Source organism: Scyliorhinus canicula, chromosome 8 (genome assembly GCF_902713615.1).
Source record: "Scyliorhinus canicula chromosome 8, sScyCan1.1, whole genome shotgun sequence".
In the NCBI taxonomy this organism is placed as follows: Eukaryota; Metazoa; Chordata; class Chondrichthyes; order Carcharhiniformes; family Scyliorhinidae; genus Scyliorhinus; species Scyliorhinus canicula.
Window position 1 is genome coordinate 185,427,331 of NC_052153.1, and position 16,958 is coordinate 185,444,288.

At 45.7% G+C, this 16,958-nt stretch overlaps 1 protein-coding gene across 6 annotated transcripts in view; it reads left to right on the forward strand.

Annotated features, from left to right (window-relative positions):
- The window catches only part of sh3rf1 (SH3 domain containing ring finger 1), a 202,360-nt gene that overhangs the window by 3,261 nt on the left and 182,141 nt on the right, over window positions 1–16,958 (forward strand). For 5 of the 6 annotated variants that reach the window (XM_038805836.1, XM_038805841.1, XM_038805837.1 and 2 more), the window contains exon 2: window positions 234–780. In XM_038805836.1, coding sequence (XP_038661764.1) covers window positions 385–780 — 396 coding nt within the window. In that variant the 5' untranslated portion in view covers window positions 234–384. The remainder of the gene's footprint in view (window positions 1–233; window positions 781–16,958) is intronic. The other variant, XM_038805840.1, reaches the window with a different exon arrangement.

The window sequence follows — 16,958 nt, forward strand, 5'->3', positions numbered from 1 at the left end:
GTTACGGGGATAGGGTGGAGGTGTGGGGCTTAAGTGGGGTGCTCTTTCCAAGGGCCAGTGCAGACTCGATGGGCCGAATGGCCTCTTTCTGCACTGTAAATTCTATGTTCTATGTATGTTTTATTTGTCCTCAAATTTTTGCCCCAGCATTTAATTTAATTTAATTTAATTTAATTTAATTTAATTTAATTTTAATTTAATAATTTACACACGTTTGTTTGCTTTTGACATAGTTATTTGAAGTTGAAGTGAAAGGCAATGGATGTGACGTGACCGAGCTTGGCTGGATATCTGGTTGCTCATCATTCAGCGGAGTTTTTGTTGCGATGAGGTTCTTTTGGAGGCCTGCCACGGACTGAAGCTTCGGAGACAGAACAAGATAGAATGGATGAATCCATTTTGCTGGACCTGCTGGAGTGCCCTGTGTGTTTAGAGCGGCTGGATGCCACAGCCAAGGTGCTGCCATGCCAGCACACCTTCTGCCGGCGGTGCCTGCAGGGCATCTTGAACTCCAGGAGTGAGCTGCGCTGTCCAGAGTGCCGGACCTTGGTGGGCTGCGGTGTCGACGAGCTCCCCACCAACATCTTGCTGGTCCGACTACTTGACGGCATCAAACACCGGCCGAGGAGACCTGGCAGCAGCGGCGTCAACGGCAATAACAACATCAATGGTACTGCCAGGGTGCAAGGCGACGGGACCATTACTACTACCAATTGTGGCACTGCATTGAGGGATCTTCAGAGCATTCACCGAGTGCAGGCACGTAGTCCCCCAGTCAGGGTAGGTTAACAGTTGGTCTTCATGTGCAGGACACATTAATGTTAATACAATTAAACTGAAACATCTAGGAATGAAAGAGTTTGCATATTGTATTAGAGAGTCACTTGTAAACATTTGTTTCTTGCGTTTTGCGACGGCTGCAGGTAACTGGACAAATGATTATTCAGACATAGTTCTCGACCAGAAATACTGCTGGTTCAAAGTGTTGGTTCAATTAATGATCTCTTTAACTTTAACAAATCTATATCTCTGGCCCTCTTGCATATATGCATATCGAGTTTAGTTCCAGCTCTATGCGGTTTTGAACCGTCAAACTTTGGGCAGGACGTCTTTTGCTGCGTATTCTAGCTGCAGTAGGATTTTAAGCCAGGCAGTGCCCTATTTTATGACGGTTAACTGGCACTGCACCTCCAGTGCCCAGGGGAACATTCTGTCTGTGTTCCAGTGGCGTCACATGCAGTCCTTCTCTTTCGTAAACTTTAACATCTAAAGTATTTTGAGAGCATGAGTGACAGTTTCATATTGTTTAAACACATGCATTCAATCGCGACCAGTTTATGTTGCACCCAAAGGTTCAAGAAATGGACCCTGCCCCCCCTCTTCAGCACTTTATGAACTGTTTGCTGATGTTACACCTCCCTGCTGCCTTGTGCTGTGAGACTGTTTTGCTCTGCAGTCAGCGTGTGCCCAGTTTAAACTGTGACTCGACAGTCTGAGAAGTGGAAATCTCTCCTGCTGAAGTTTCAACCATCCCTCACAGAGTTGTTGTAGCCTTGTTCTAAATCGTAAATATGCCCCCCCCCCCCCCCCCCCCCCCCCCCCACTGCCCACTCAATCTAATCAGTTTTTGTCAGTAAGCTGCTCATATTTTTCTGTTTATTTTGGACAGAAAAATGTCAATCACGATTCAATGTGATTTAAGTGAAACTATGGGCGCGATCTTCCCAAAGGGAATAAAGTCCCTGAGCGAATGCGTTTAGCTGCCTGTTTCCCGGCACTCGCAGTGCCGAGAAACACATGCCTATTCCAACGTGACTCGCTTTGACTAAGGGGCCTGAATGGGGAATGCGCAGCTGTGTGCCGTTCCATCTGGTCCCCATTTGTGGGGACCAGTACCAAACGGCACTCGCCCGAGGTCCGTGGGGGAAAGGAATTGAATCCCTAAACCTCAGAAAACCTTGGGAATCTACACATTAGAGTGAGGCTTACTGTCTCGCTCTTTCTGTAGTTTGCCAAAACGTGAGCGGGATTCCCCTTGCAACGTCTCGCGAGATTGCGTTGAATCTTGTGAGGTGTTGCGAGCCGGGTAGATCCCGGGAGCTGGGTCTCCCAGCTTTCACCGGCCATGGTGTGCACGGCGAGCTGCTATTCCGGCGCAGCGTGGCCAGAGGATCGAGCCCTATGTGCACCAAATGAACAAAATTGCAACTCATAAATTCAACACTGGTTGCTGGTCTAGCTGCTCGCCCCAGAAACTGTTAATATGTGTGGTCTTATGACACTAGCTATCAGATGGTTAATAGACTGCTGAGTGCATTGGGAACTGTTCACTTAAGCTCGTGTAAAAACTCAAGGCAGCTTGCACCCGCCAATCTCCAGTGTGTTGAGACAATTTGTTAAAGATGTGAAGCATGCAATGTTTGAGTACTGCTGCAGTTCAATTGATGCCTATCACTGCTACAGTTCATATATGTTGGAAACATTTTTTTTTTGAGTTGCAGAATTTAAGACGTGTAACCGTTATGTGTGATCTCGTCTCGGGAAAGTGACCCAGTCTCATGTTTTGACTGTATGTATGTGAGCCAAGGTTTGCAGTTTTTCAGTGCGATGCACCAATGACATTCAATTATTGCATCAGAACCTGCTTTAGAGCAGCTTCAAATCTCTCAATAAATGGCTTCACGCCTAATTTAATCTGGAAGAGCTACGGGTTTAGTACTCCTGACCTTGAGCTAAGTTTCGCATTAGCTTATTCCAGAAACACAGGACCACTTCATTCATTTTGTGTGGCCAAAATGACGAATTGAGAATTAAAGTTGTTTTGTTGTTTCCCGACATAGAATTGTGTGCAAACGGACTTTGAAAATTCCTTTGGCCCGAGCAATACCTGAGGTCTTTGTCTAACTCTGATGAAAATATTCCCTTGTCATCCAGAGGACTTGGGGACAAAGCGTTACAGGTTTGTGCCAATGGCTGGAAAATGTTCCCTTTATCCTCTTGGGAATCAGCATGTATTGTGGAATCATTTTGCATCAATCAATACAAACAAGCCTGGATAGTAACTGTGGATAATATTAGCATAGGAATGGTACTGGTGCAATCATAATGGTGGTTTTCAACAATTCCTTTCAAACATTTCCGTTAAAGGCGGATGTGAATATTTGAAAGTGTCTGAGCAGCAGCAGCAATAATTTCTAAACTGCAGTGACTTCTGAACAGGTATTGAGCATTCAGCAGTGTGCTGTTATTGCAAGTAGTTTGCAGTGTCACCAGTGGAAGATTCAGCCATTGTAGTGTAAAGGACCTGGCATCTTAAGATGTCTGTTAAAAGCTTATTGCTGCATTCTTCCTTTTTTCTGATCACCAGGAATGTTTGGTGCGCTGGCCTCCTGATTGACAGCAATCCAGGGGCAAAAGTAAATTGTGGAGTGATTTCTGCTTTGAGATTACAGTTCCGTGTTTGAGTGCTGCCCCTTGGGAACTCGCTTCACAAGGTGTATGAGTGCTTTTACATTTCAAAAAGTCCAGCAGTTGGGAACATGTGATTCTCACCATCGGTAATAATACTTATTAATACTGTTTTAGCAGCTGTTTTGACTCTTTAGCAGCAACGGGGATGTGCTTCTGCCCACATAAGAGGATGCAATGGCGTACTGGTATTGTCACTGGACTACTGATCCAGAGACTAGGAACCCGGGTTCAAACCACGGCAGATGGTGAAATTTGAATTCAATAAAAATCTGAATTAAATATCTAATGATGACCAGAAAATCATTGTCAATTGTCATAAAAACCCATCACTAATGTCCTTTGGGAAGGACATCTGTCATCCTTCCTACATGTGACTCCAGATGAGGTTGACTCTTAAATGCACTCTGAAATGGCTGTAATTAAGGATGGGCAATAAATGCCCATGAACAGACTCCAATGAACAAATTTTTTAAAAGGTGGTGGATCTCCCAGGTTTGGAAGGTGCTGTCGAAGGAGCCTTGGTGAGTTCTGGCAGTGCATCATGTAGGTGATACGCACATCTGCCACTGGTGAAGGGAGTGGATGTTTGTGGATGGGGTGTTAATCAAGTGCATTGTCCTGGATGGTGTTGAGCTTCTTGAGTGTTGTTGGAGCTGCACTCATCCAGGCAAGTGGAGAGTATTCCATTACACTCCTGACTTATGTCTTGTAGATAGGGTGTCAGGCTATTTGCTGCAGGATAATAATAATATAATAATCTTTATTGTCACAAGTAGGCTTACATTAACACTGCAATGAAGTTACTGTGAAAAGCCCCTAGTCGCCACACTCCAGCGCCTGTTCGGGTACACGGAGGGAGAATTCAGAATGTCCATATTACCTAACAGCACGTCTTTTGGGACTTGTTGGAGGAAACCGGAGCACCCGGAGGAAACCCACGCAGACATGGGGAGAATGTTGAGACCTCTGCACAGACAATGACCCAAGCCAGGAATTGAACCTGGGACCCTGGCGCTGTGAAGCAAAATGTTGACCACTGTGCTACCATGCCACCAGTGTGAATTGGAGCTTGGTGCGACGCTTAAGGATTCCTTCTTAGGTTCCACAATTTGTTGTTGGAAACCTGTTGGGATTCTCCCTTTGGAAAAATGGGAGACCGGGTGGAAATGGTCATTCACTCCAGGTAGTTCTCTCTGGAAACGTCAGCTAGGGTTTCAACAGTCTTCTGGGTGCCTCAACCTGTCGAAATGGCCCGCTGATGATTTAAAGAGGAAGGTCAGGTAATGAATTGAAAGGCAGTAGTGTCAGTTCAACCTTAAACCAAAATCTCTGCCCTCGGGTCTTGGACCATTTTCTTACCCGTTAGTTAAAAAATTTCAAAACTGACAGACAAGACATACTTTTGAGGCCATTATTATCAACTTGTGCAGGTGTGTTTACTGCTTAGGTACGTCCTGAATTTATGGAATTAAAAAAGGACATTTTTAGATCTGGAGGTCTCAGTTTTGTTACTATAGTTACCAAACACAAATTGTTTGTGAGATACCTGCACACCAATTTAATTATTTCAGGATCAATGCAACACATCTCCAGAAAATATTCACATTTTACACATCTATGCAGCAACAATTTGTATTTATATAACACCTTTTAATGTAGCAGGAAGTACCCAAATACCTCACAGGAACAATTATCAAGCACAATTTGACCCCAAAGACATGTGGCATTAGGACAGGATACCAAAAGCTTATCTTAAAGGAGGAGAGAGAAGAAAGAGGTGGAGAAATGTAGGTGAAAATCGCAGTGCATGGTCAGCTGGTGGCACACCTGTCAGTCGTGGTGCGATAAGCATGGGGATGCACATGGACTGTTTTTTTAAATATTTATTCCTGGGATGTGGGCGTCGCTGGCTGGGCCAGCATTGATTGACCTTGAAAGGGCAGTTAAAAATCAACCACATTGCTGTGGGTCTGAAGTCACATGTACGCCAGGCCAGGTAAGGATGGCAGGCTTTCGTCCCTCCAGGGCATTCGTGAACCAGATGAGATTTTACAACAGTCAACAGTAGTTTCAATTCCAGAATATTATTGGATTCAAATTTCACCAGCTGCCGTGGTGGGATTCGAACCTGGATCCCCAGATCCGTACTCTAGGTCTCTGAACTACCCATCTAATGCCAATACATCTCCGCCACTTCCTTCCCTGTATTAGAGGTTAAGTCAAGGAGGGATGAAGCCATGGATGGATTTGACAACAGAGACAAGGATATTAAGACTGAGGCGTTGCAGCTTGGGAGCCAACATACAACAGTGTGCATGGGTGATGGGTTAATAGGACATGGCATGATTTAGGGCATAAGCAGCAGAGGTTTGGATGAGTTCATGTTTAGAGGGTGAATGGTGGGGTGCTGGGCAGGAGAGCATTGGAATAGTCAAGTTTAGAAAGGTTTCAGTGGCAGATGAGCTGAGGTACATAGAACATTACAACGTAGTACAGGCCCTTCAGGGTCAGACATGGGTGATATTGTGGAGGTGGATATAGATTGTCTTGGCGATGAATCGTAAGTGTCTTTCAATTTACTTCAGTTATCTATGTTTATTTAATATACATGACCTCTTTCAATTGGAAAAGAATTGGAAGTGTATTTCTGTACATAACGTTGTTCACTCACAGGGGCGGTGCAGGTGACAGTGGCACCATAGTGGAGACTCGTCCTTGTCTTCAGCTGCTTTCCAGTGTGTGTGACCACGCAGTGACTGAGGAACCTGCTTCAGTTCCACCCCCCACCCCACCATGAGATCCTAGGAGAGAATAATTAAAATACGGTATTTCTTCAGTTATCGATTAGCATAGGTCGGGAATTGAAACTGGGCCCTCGGGGCCACACCAAGAAATCCATTCATTCAGAGAGACCATCAAACTGGGGGTAACAACGAAGGATGTTCATTAGGTTGAATAGCTTTCTCTGCAAATAAAAGTGGCAGTCAAGCATCCCTTGATGATCTGGCCGACTGAGCACTGCTGACTTTGAAACTGCAGTCCACATGTCTGGCTGCAGTGTATGGCTTCCAATTGCCAGATGGAAGAGGTATTTGAAGAGTCTGCATGCTTTTCAGGTAACAAACCTGGCTGCATGCACCGTACAAGAAGGTTTGTGAGACAAAACCACTCAGGAAAGCGTTGAGCTACTTCAAGCAGTCACGAGGCAGTTGTGTAAATAAATTTACTACCAAGGGCACTGATTTCTGTTGATGTGCAAGGCACAGTCCATGGCTCTTTACTGCATTATCAATGGAACGGGAATTCTTGAATCATGTAAATAATCTCCTTACTGGAGGAATATGTTGTGCATCTTTGAAGAACCAGAGCATAGCTGGTCAAGGTTGTTTCTTTTGAAATAGATGGAAATCAATACCTCTGAATTCTAGTTGCTAGGATGTTTTGTTTTGATTTTGCATCTGAGAGGCAAGTTTCTGAAGCTGGAACTCCTACTTTTTAAACACAACCAGAGAGTGCCATTTTCTCCACTAGCTCAGATTTTGGGGGAAAAAACTTTCACTGAGCAGAGCAAATACTGGGGGAACTAACTTGAAGCTTGGGAGAAGTAACATGATTGTAACAAAAGCTGCCGCAGTAACGGAGTTGTCAATCTAGCACTCCTGAACACTGGCAGCATGCATATTGGCAGTGACTTTTAGTAAACATAAAATCTATCGAAAAAATAGATTAAATGGAATAAACGTTTTACCCTGCGGGTGACGGTAATTGGTAGGCTGTCATGAGGCTACCAGTCAATATTGCTTATCCTGCTCTGAGGGAAATAGTGATTGAATTGCTTACTCTATGTAATGTGAAGTAGCAAGTGTTCTTCTCAGACAGAGGACAAGTTTAGCTCCTATTCCTGAGCACTTCTTTATAACTATGTGGATAATGGCAGCACTTAAAAATAAAATAATGTTTCAGGGCTCCATGTTAACGGATGCCTATTTGCCTAAACCAGCTTTTGTTTATTTCGTGTTTCTCTCTCGTCTTCCGCCCCGCCACCCCGCTTTGTGCCCTGTCATCGGATGTGCTGCAACACTGCATTGTTGGCTCCTCCTATTTGTAATCTATTCAGCTGCAATTTAGGCTTCTGATAGTGCCATTAATAATAATAATAATAATAATAATAATAATCTTTATTGTCACAAGTAGGCTTACATTAATACTGCAATGAAGTTACTGTAAAAAGCCCCCAGTCACCACACTCTGGCGCCTGTTCGGGTACACTGAGGGAGAATTCAGAACGTCTAATTCACCTAACAACGCGTCTTTCGGGACATGTGGGTGGAAACCGGAGCACCCGGAGGAAACCCACGCAGAAACGGAGCGAACGTGACTGTGACCCAAGCCGGGCATCGAACCTGGGCCCCTGGCGCTCTGAAGCAACAGTGCTAACCATTAACATGGTAAAATGTCTCAAAAGGCTTCACAAGTGCATTAACAAAGAAGATTTGACACTGAGCCACACAAGAAGAGCTTGATCAAAGGTGTAGGTTCCAAGGAGTGTCTTAAAGGAGGGGAGAGGCAGAGTGAATTCCAGAGCTTGGTGACTGCCAGCGTTGTAGCAATTAATGTGGGCACAAGCCAGGAGTTGGAGGGATGCAGAAATCTTGAAGCTTTGCAGGGCTGGGATTGTGACTGAGATATGGAAATGAAAAATAAAAAATGAAAATCGCTTATTGTCACGAGTAGGCTTCAATGAAGTTACTTTGAAAAGTCCCTAGTCGCCACATTCCGGCGCCTGTCCGGGGAGGCTGGTACAGGAAAGGCAGGGCCTTGACGTATTTGGAAATGAGGATGAGTATTTCAGTCCCGAAAGACGTGCTTGCTAGGTGAATTAGACATTCTGAATTCTCCCTCAGTGTACCCAAACAGGCGGTAGAGTGGCGACTAGGGGATTTTCACAGTAACCTCATTGCAGTGTTAAAGTAAGCCTACTTGTGACAATAATAAAGATTATTATTATTGCTGAACTGGGAACCATTGTAATTCAACAAGTGTGCAAACCCATGGCAACATCATTCATGCCACTTGATCAGTGCCTGATAAGTGGCAACTCATTGAAACACTTGGTTACTGTAAAGATGACCTACCCACTCAATAAGAAGACCCTATGGCCCAGCGTGCCTGTAACGGCTCTTATGAGTATCAATAACCCGGTAAGCTTTTTTGCTCAACCCTAATTGCCTTTGAGAAGTTGATAGTGAGTTGGCGTCTTGAACCGCTGCAGTCCATGTGGTGTAGGTACACCAACAGTGCTGTTAGGAAGGGAGTTCCAGGATTTTGATCCAGCGACAGTGAAGGAACGCCGATATATTTTCAAGTCGGGATGGTGAATGACTTGGAGGGAAACTTGCAGCCGGTGGTGTTCCCATGTGCCTGCTGCCCTTTTAGGTGGTAGAAGTTGTGGGTTTGGAAGGTGCTGTCTCAGTGAGTTGCTGTAGTGCATCTTGTAGATGGTACACACTGATGCTACTGTGCGTCGATGGTGGAGCAATTGGATGTTTAAAGTGGTGGATGTGGTGCCAGTCAAATGGGCTACTTTGTCCTCAATGGTGTTGAGCTTCTTGAGGATTGTTGGAGCTGCACTCATCCAGGCAAGTGGAGAGTATTCCATCACACTCCTGACTTGTGCCTTGTAGCTGGTGGGCAGGTTTTAAGGAGTTAGGAGGTGATTTACCTGCTGCAGAATTCCCAGAGACTTACCTGCTCTCTTGTAGCTGCAGTATGTATAATGTTGGACCAGTTCAATTTCTTGTCAATGGTAACCCCCCAGGATTAAAAAAAATATATTTTCTTCAGGAAAAAATGTTAATTTATAACTAATACAGAATATCTCCCCTTTGAGGGGGAGAGCAGACTGGTGGTGATTTAGCCCAAGGGTCATCTCGCCTCAGGCGAGGGGCAAGGTTGAGGAGGCATGAATAACCTTATCTGTACGGGAATTGAACCCGCACTGCTGGCCTTATTCTGTTAAATGCCGCAGAGGAGGCTAACGATAATCATAAGATAGATTTAGTTACAAGTATTTACAGTGGTCTGCATAACGCAAGAATCTTCCAGTGCAATTCTAGCTGGGAGTACTTACCTCACCTGGCCCTGATCTGGGCCTACTTTTAACCTTTGCTCATAATGAGCCCCTCTGCCTGGGGAACTCGTACTCCATGAGTCCCACGGAGAGATCAGTGACGGCTTTCCCTTCGTCCTCGCTGAGGTTATGACACTCTGCATTACAAACCAGCTGTCCATACCAAGTGCTTCGTGGTCAGCCCGAGAGAGAAATTAGCTCATCTGGCCTGACAGATGTCCCAGCCATCTTATTGGAAATAGTCATTGACCACAATACAAGTAGATCAAGCCTGCAGTATACCAGAAAGCTGCTGCTGCTCCAGTTTGACTGGTTTGAGATCATATTTGGATGGGCGCGGCCAGATGTTTTCTGGGGCCTGCTTCCATCTGGATATGTAACTCCTTTACTGGCAAATATGCATTATTATGGGATAGGGACATGGTGTGATGAATTTGCTATTACTGCAAAACACTGGAAAAGAAGTCTTCAGTAAGTTGTACTTTACTAAAGGGAGTAGTTGTGTGTGAATGTAATACTGAGAGCCAGGACAGTGCAGAGAATAGATTTTGAAGTAAGGTTTCACAGGATCTGACTTGTTCAAGCTTCCCTGCTGCACCCCCGTCACTTCCACACATTCTTGCGCAACTCCATAAAATATAAAAGGTTAATTGTGTCAGAAACTGGGATGAGCCATTTAAAACAAATCCAGGTGGATTGAGGCTTTACACTAGTTCAACATAACTTAAAACTATTTGTATAGAAGCTGGTTTCAACTTCAAATCTCAAGTGCCCTATAAATACTACAAATGAATATGTTGTTGTCATTAACGAGAGGCAGAAACAGAGAATCATTCAAGGCTTTTTTTCTTGCTGGCGCTTTAGAACTTCCTGCAGTGATTAAACACCTAAAAAACCCCATTGCTAAAGCATCTGGTGTCACAGCAGTAAACTACGGACAAATTGCCTGCTTAATCTGTGGTATAAATGGAATGCCATTTGTTTCTGTGCATGGCTGATTCAGTTACCTTCCATTCTGGCTGATTTCAGTGGTGGTCCATTTGGTATAAAAGTAACAAAACTCACTTTAGCAACAGTTGTTGTTTACATAACACCTTTAATGTAAGGCGTCCCAGGTGCCCAACAGGCAAGCAGTCAGACCAAGTTTGATACCAAGTCACAGAAGGACGTATTGAATGGGGTGACGAATAGCTTTTGTCAAAGAGGTGAGCTTTAAGCACTGCCTTAAGGGGGGAGGAGGAGGAGGAGGCGGGAGGGAGGGAAAAAAAAAGAGAAAAAGAGGTGGTGGTTCAGGGAGGGAATTTATGGAGAGCTTTGGGAGCTCAGCAGCTGAAGGAATGACTGCCAGTGGCGGGGCAAAGGAAGTGTCTTTTCTACATCAAATGTTGTCAAATAATGCTTCTGTGAAGCACCCTTGAAAAACGTTATGATGTTGAAGGTACTTTGTACCAGCAAGTTAAAGACTGGTTAGTGATGGCTAATAAACTACCAATTCTGCATTAACAACTGGTACTGGTATTTATGGTTTGGGCCAGTAAAGGTGGTTAGGGGCTGGTTTAGCACACTGGGCTAAATAGCTGGCTTTTAAAGCAGACCAAGGCAGGCCAGCAGCACGGTTCAATTCTCGTACCAGCCTCCCCGAACAGGCGCCGGATTGTGGCGACTAGGGGCTTTTCACAGTAACTTCATTGAAGCCTACTTGTGACAATAAGCGATTTTCATTTTTCATTTTCATTTCATAAAGCTGTATCGATAGGCCTACATAGAAGTCAATTTTAATTGACGAGCCAGCCATTTAAAATGATGGTTCCGTTCATTCAGTCCTTGTCCATGGAATCAAATATTAAATTAGGAAGACAACACCAGATGTCCCTACCAATACAACAAGCCAGATTATTTAGTGGGCAGTACGGTAGCATAGTGATTAGCACAGTTGCTTCACAGCTCCAGGGTCCCAGGTTCGATTCCCGGCTTGGGTCACTCCTGGCGGAGTCTGCACGTTCTCCCCGTGTCTGCGTGGGTTTCCTCCGGTTTCCTCACAGTCCAAAGATGTGCAGGTTAGGTGGATTGGTGGATTGCTAAATTGTCCTTAGTGTCCAAAAAAAATTAGGTGGGGTTACTGGGTTATGGGGTGGAGGTGTGGGCTTAATTAGGGTGTTCTTTCCAAGAGCTGGTGCAGTCTCGTTGGGCCAAATGGCCTCCTTCTGCACCGTAAATTCCATGAAATTCTATGATATTTACTCCTAACAGTCAGGATTCTGATAAAACAATCCAAATCTCTTACCATTTAAACATGGCATAGTTAAAGATATGGACTGTAATAAACCACCTTACTTTACTTTGAGGCAGTACCTGGCGGCACGGTGGCACACTGTGGTGGTTAGCACTGCTGCCTCACAGCTCCAGGGTCTCTGGTTCAATTCCAACCTCGGGTGACTGTCTGTGTGGAGTTTGCACGTTCTCCCCGTGTCTGCGTGGGTTTCCTCCGGGTGCTCCATTTCCCCCCACAGTCCAAAGATGTGCAAGTTAGGTAGATTGGCCATGCTAAATTGCCCCTCAGTCTCCAAAAGGGTAGGTGGGGTTACGGGGATAGGGTGGAGGCGTGGCCTCTTTCCAAGGGTTGGTTCAGATTTGATGGGCCGAATGGCCTCCTTCTGCGCTGTAAAATTTTATGTGTAGTGTAAGATTTGCACGCCAGTTATCTCCCTGCTGTAATTTGAGGGTTTTAGCATTCCACTGGTGTTGAAAATGCTGTTTGGAATTCTTTCAGAAATCCAGATTGATCCATTATATCATAAATTCCTCCCCCACTCTTAAACTTAAATTATTTCAAGCTTGGTAAAATATGATCAAACATAAATCCATTGCAATGTTTACAAACTCTGTTAGATTACTCTAGTTTTGATGGACTTGTAATGAGAATTAAGTGAATTGGACCATCGCCATATTTATTGTGTTTTGTTCCAACACTTCAACATATCAAGTGGAACAGTTTGTACAAAAAGAGAACTCTGTTGTTTTTGGCAATTATGCTATTCATTTGAGATTTAGAACGGTGTTTAATTAGCTGTCAGAACCTGAGGTGGGTGGTTAGCTTTAGATTCATCCCGAAGACGTGAAAATAGCTGTTCGATTTTTGTTTTCTTTAAACTGTGACTTTAGATCACTGCTTTCTTTTTTACTCGGGCTTTGTGTGGATGAGGATAGTCTGCAAAGTTCAGGTAGGTTTGAGGTGTGAGCGCTTGATTTCCTCAGCAAAGATATTTTGACGCAACAACCCATTCTAGCGGTTTCTGTTTAAGAGCATGAAAGGGATTAGGACATCAGTGATCGTGTATTTACACCGCAACCACATAATGATGTTTGAAAGAAATGTTGGCAGCGCGCAGCAGCAATTGATATTAGCACCTGCACTTAAAAGGTGGTTGGTTTTCAGCTATATAGACCCTGCAATGTGCATGGTTTGATATCAAATCTCTGCAACAGAAAGCAAGATTTGAAGGAGGACAGAAGACTCGTGTGTGTGTGTGTGTGTGTGTGTGTGTGTGTGTGTGTGTGTGTGTGTGTGTGTGTGTGTGTGTGTTCAAAGCCCAAACCTTCTTGCATGGTTGATAGCAACAGGATTGGATAGCTAACCGTGGTAGGATGCCAACCACTGCAGCCCAGCTTCGGTAAGCGGTTTAAAAGAAAAAGTAATCCACATCAACAAATCTCCCTTCTAAAATTCCCGTTTCTCTTTCCTTTCAGATGCTCCTTAAAATCTATATTTTTGACAAATTTTTTGGTAACCTACCCCAATACCTCCTCCCATTGGCTGGGTATCGCATTTTGATGATAATAGCTCTGGTGAAATGCCTTGGGAGGTGTTAATGGTGCTGTATAAATAATTTTAATAATCTTCACTGTCACAAGTAGGCTTACATTAACATTGCAATGAAGTTATTGTGAAAATCCCCCTCGTCGCCACATTCTGGCGCCTGTTTGGGTACACAGACGGAGAATTCAGAATGTCCAAATTACCTAACAGCACATCTTTCGGGACTTGTGGGAGGAAACCGGAGGACCCGGAGGAAACCCACGTAGACACTGGGAGAACGTGCAGACTCCGTACAGACAGTGACCCAAGACGGGAATCGAGCCTGTGATCCTGGCTATGTGAAGCCTTAGTGCTAACCACTATGCTACCGTACTGCCAGTGCTGCAAGTTCATTGAATTAATGGTTGGCGGTCTGTATCAAGACTCACTAATTTTAGGAGAATACCCTGCTGCACACACAAGAGTCCAAAGTGGGTATAGCAGACAGGAAAAAGACTGAAGCTCCCCTAGAGAACTAGAGAACTGCAAATAATTGGGTTTGCTTGATGAAGACTGGCTAGGTTGGTGGCTACCGTGTTCAACACCTAAGCCGTCTGTGGGCTGTCTCAAAGTAGAGCCGCTACAGTACAAAATTCACACGGTAGTCTCCACTGTTGTGGTCTCTGCTTGATTGTGTACCTTGTAGGAGATTTTTTTTTTCATGGGATAGCAAAGCCAGCATTTGTTGCCCATCCCTAGTCTCCCTTGAACTGAATGCAGTTAAGAGACAACAACATTAGAATTATAGAATCCCTACAGTGCAGAACGAGGCCATTTGGCCCATCAAACCTGCACCGGTCTCCTGAAAGAGCATTCTCACCTCAGCCCCACTCTCCTGCCCTATCCCCACCCCAATAACCCCACCTAACCTGCACATCCATGGACAATAAAGGGCAATTTAGCATGGCCAATCTACCTAACCTGCACATCCTTGGACTGTGGGAGGAAACCGGAGTACCCGGAGGAAACCCGCACAAATGTGGGGAGAACGTATCGACTCCAACAGACAGTCCTGATCCCGGTAACCCCATCTAACCTGCACATCTTTGGACAATAAGGGGCAGTTTAGCATGGCCAATCGACCGAACCTGCACATCTTTGGAATATGGGAGGAAACCGGAGCACCCGGAGGAAACGCGCGCTGACACGGGGAGAACATTCAAACTCCAATAGACAAGGCTGGAATTGAACCCGGGTCCCTGGCATTGTGTTGTGTGTGTCTTTCTGATTGTTTGGATGTGTGCCTCACTCTCTCCTGCTGTTTGTGTGTCTCTTTCTTTCTCTGTATTTATGGGTGCTATGTGTATGTGTGTGTGTGTGTATGTGATTCTCTATCTGTCTGTGTTTCTCTGTCCGTGTGTCACTCACTGTCTGTTCTTGTGCCACTCTGTCTCTCTCTCTCTCTCTGTTCGTGTGCCACTCTGTCTCTCTGTCCATGTGTCGCTCTCTCACTCTGTCTGTCCATGTGTCGCCCTCTCTCTGTCAGTCCATGTGTCGTTCTCGCTCTCTCTCTGTCTGTGTCGCTCTCTCTCTGTCCGAGCGTCACGCTCTCTATCCATGGGCCACTTTCTCACTCTCTGCATCCGTGTGTGTCTGTCTCTGTGTGTCTGTCTCTGTGTCTGTCTCTCTGTGTCTGTATGTGTGTGTCTCTGTGTCCGTGTACATGTCTCTCTGTGTGTCCGTGTGTGTGTGTCTGTCGCTCTCTCTCTTTCCCCGTCTGTCTGTCTGTCTGTCTCCCTGTATGAGTCCGTGTGTGTGTGTGTGTGTGTGTCCGTGTGTGTGTCTCTGTTTGTGTGTGTGTCTGTCTCTCTCTTTCCCTGTTTGTGCCTGTCTCTCTGTCTGTGTGTGCGTCTCTCTCTCTCTCTCTCTCTCTCTCTCTCTCTCACTCTCTCACTCTCTCACTCTCTCACTCTCTGTGTTTGTCTCCTTTCTCTGTCTCTCTGTCTGTCTCTGTTTCTCTCTCTCCCTCTCTGTTTCTTTCACTTTCTCTGTCTGGGCATGATCTACCAGCCGCATTGCGCCCAACTGGGAGCACAACGCGGCCGATAGATGTTGGGAGAAGCCTCCCGCGGGCTTCCTGGAAACCAGTACGCCTCGTGAGATTTACCCAGATTCCGTGAGGCGTCGTGATCAGGATCCTGCCCACAATGGTCATGACCAAACTTCATATGATTGTCGGTTTTAAATCCACTTCGGTGTGCTCGCCCGGGATCTACTGGGCTCCCGACATCCAACAGCCTCCCCAGGGAGTCTCTGGGCGGGTACTGTTCAGTACTGGTCCACACAAATGGGGACCAAGGGCAGCACGGTGGCGCAGTGGGTTAGCCCTGCTGCCTCACGGCGCTGAGGTCCCAGGTTCGATCCCGGCTCTGGATCACTGTCCGTGTGGAGTTTGCAGATTCTGCCCGTGATGGCGTGGGTTTCGCCCCCACAACCCAAAGATGTGCAGGGTAGGTGGATTGGCCACACTAAATTACACCTTAATTGGAAAAATGAATTGGGTACTCTAAATTAAAAAAAACCAAATGGGGACCAGAAGGAATGTCACTCGTGGGGTCTTTCAGGGGATCAGAGGCTCCCCAGATGCAGGCCCTTTGGGCAAGGTGGTACCCTAGCACTGCTGGTACCACCCGCTTACCCTGGCATTGCCAGCCTGGCACCTGACAATGTCACCTGGGTACCACCCTGACACTGCCAAGGAGCCCATGTGGCACTGCCAGTTGGCAGGGGTACAGTCAGGGTGCCAGGTTGGCACTGCCAAGCTTGCATTTTCTACTTGGTGGTTATCAGGCCGGGGTGCCTATGTGGGCGTTGGGGGAAGGGCAGGGACCCTGCCATAGTGCATTGGGGCTTGGGGTGAGGGGGCGGTGGTTGAGGGTCGTGTCTGGGGCTCCAGAAATTGGGTCGCCGTTTAAAAATGGCGTCCCAATCTCTTGTTACACTGAGGAGTTCCAGCGAGCGGATCTCCTCAGTGCAGAAAACGGAGTTTGTGCGGCCTCAGACGCACAATCCCCATTGAGACTCTGATCTAATCTGGGTGCCCTTTAATAGCATTGTGTCTCTCAGCGCTGCGAGTGCCAGGAAACACGCGACTGAATGCGCTCGTAGTGGAGCTTTGTTCCATATAGTTCAATCGCGCCCTCTGTCTCGCTCTCTCTGTCTTTGTCTCGCACACTCACTCTCTCTCTGCCCCTCTCTCTGTCTTTCTCTCGCTCTTGGTCTCTGTCTCTCTCTCTCTCTCTCTGTCTGTATGTATGTCTCTCTCTCTCTCTCTCTCTCTCTGTGCCTGTGTGCATGTATGAGAGATGGAGGAATGCAGGCATTTGACCTCTTTAGGAACCAAGCTACCAGCATGCACAAACAAAATAGGAAACTTTTAAAAGTTCAGTTTACAACATCTGCACAATGGAGTGTCAAATGTTGCAGATGCTGGTACCTCGAACATTCCACTCACTTGAACACTTTTAAAAACAAACTCATATTTACTCCTTGTTTTGTTGA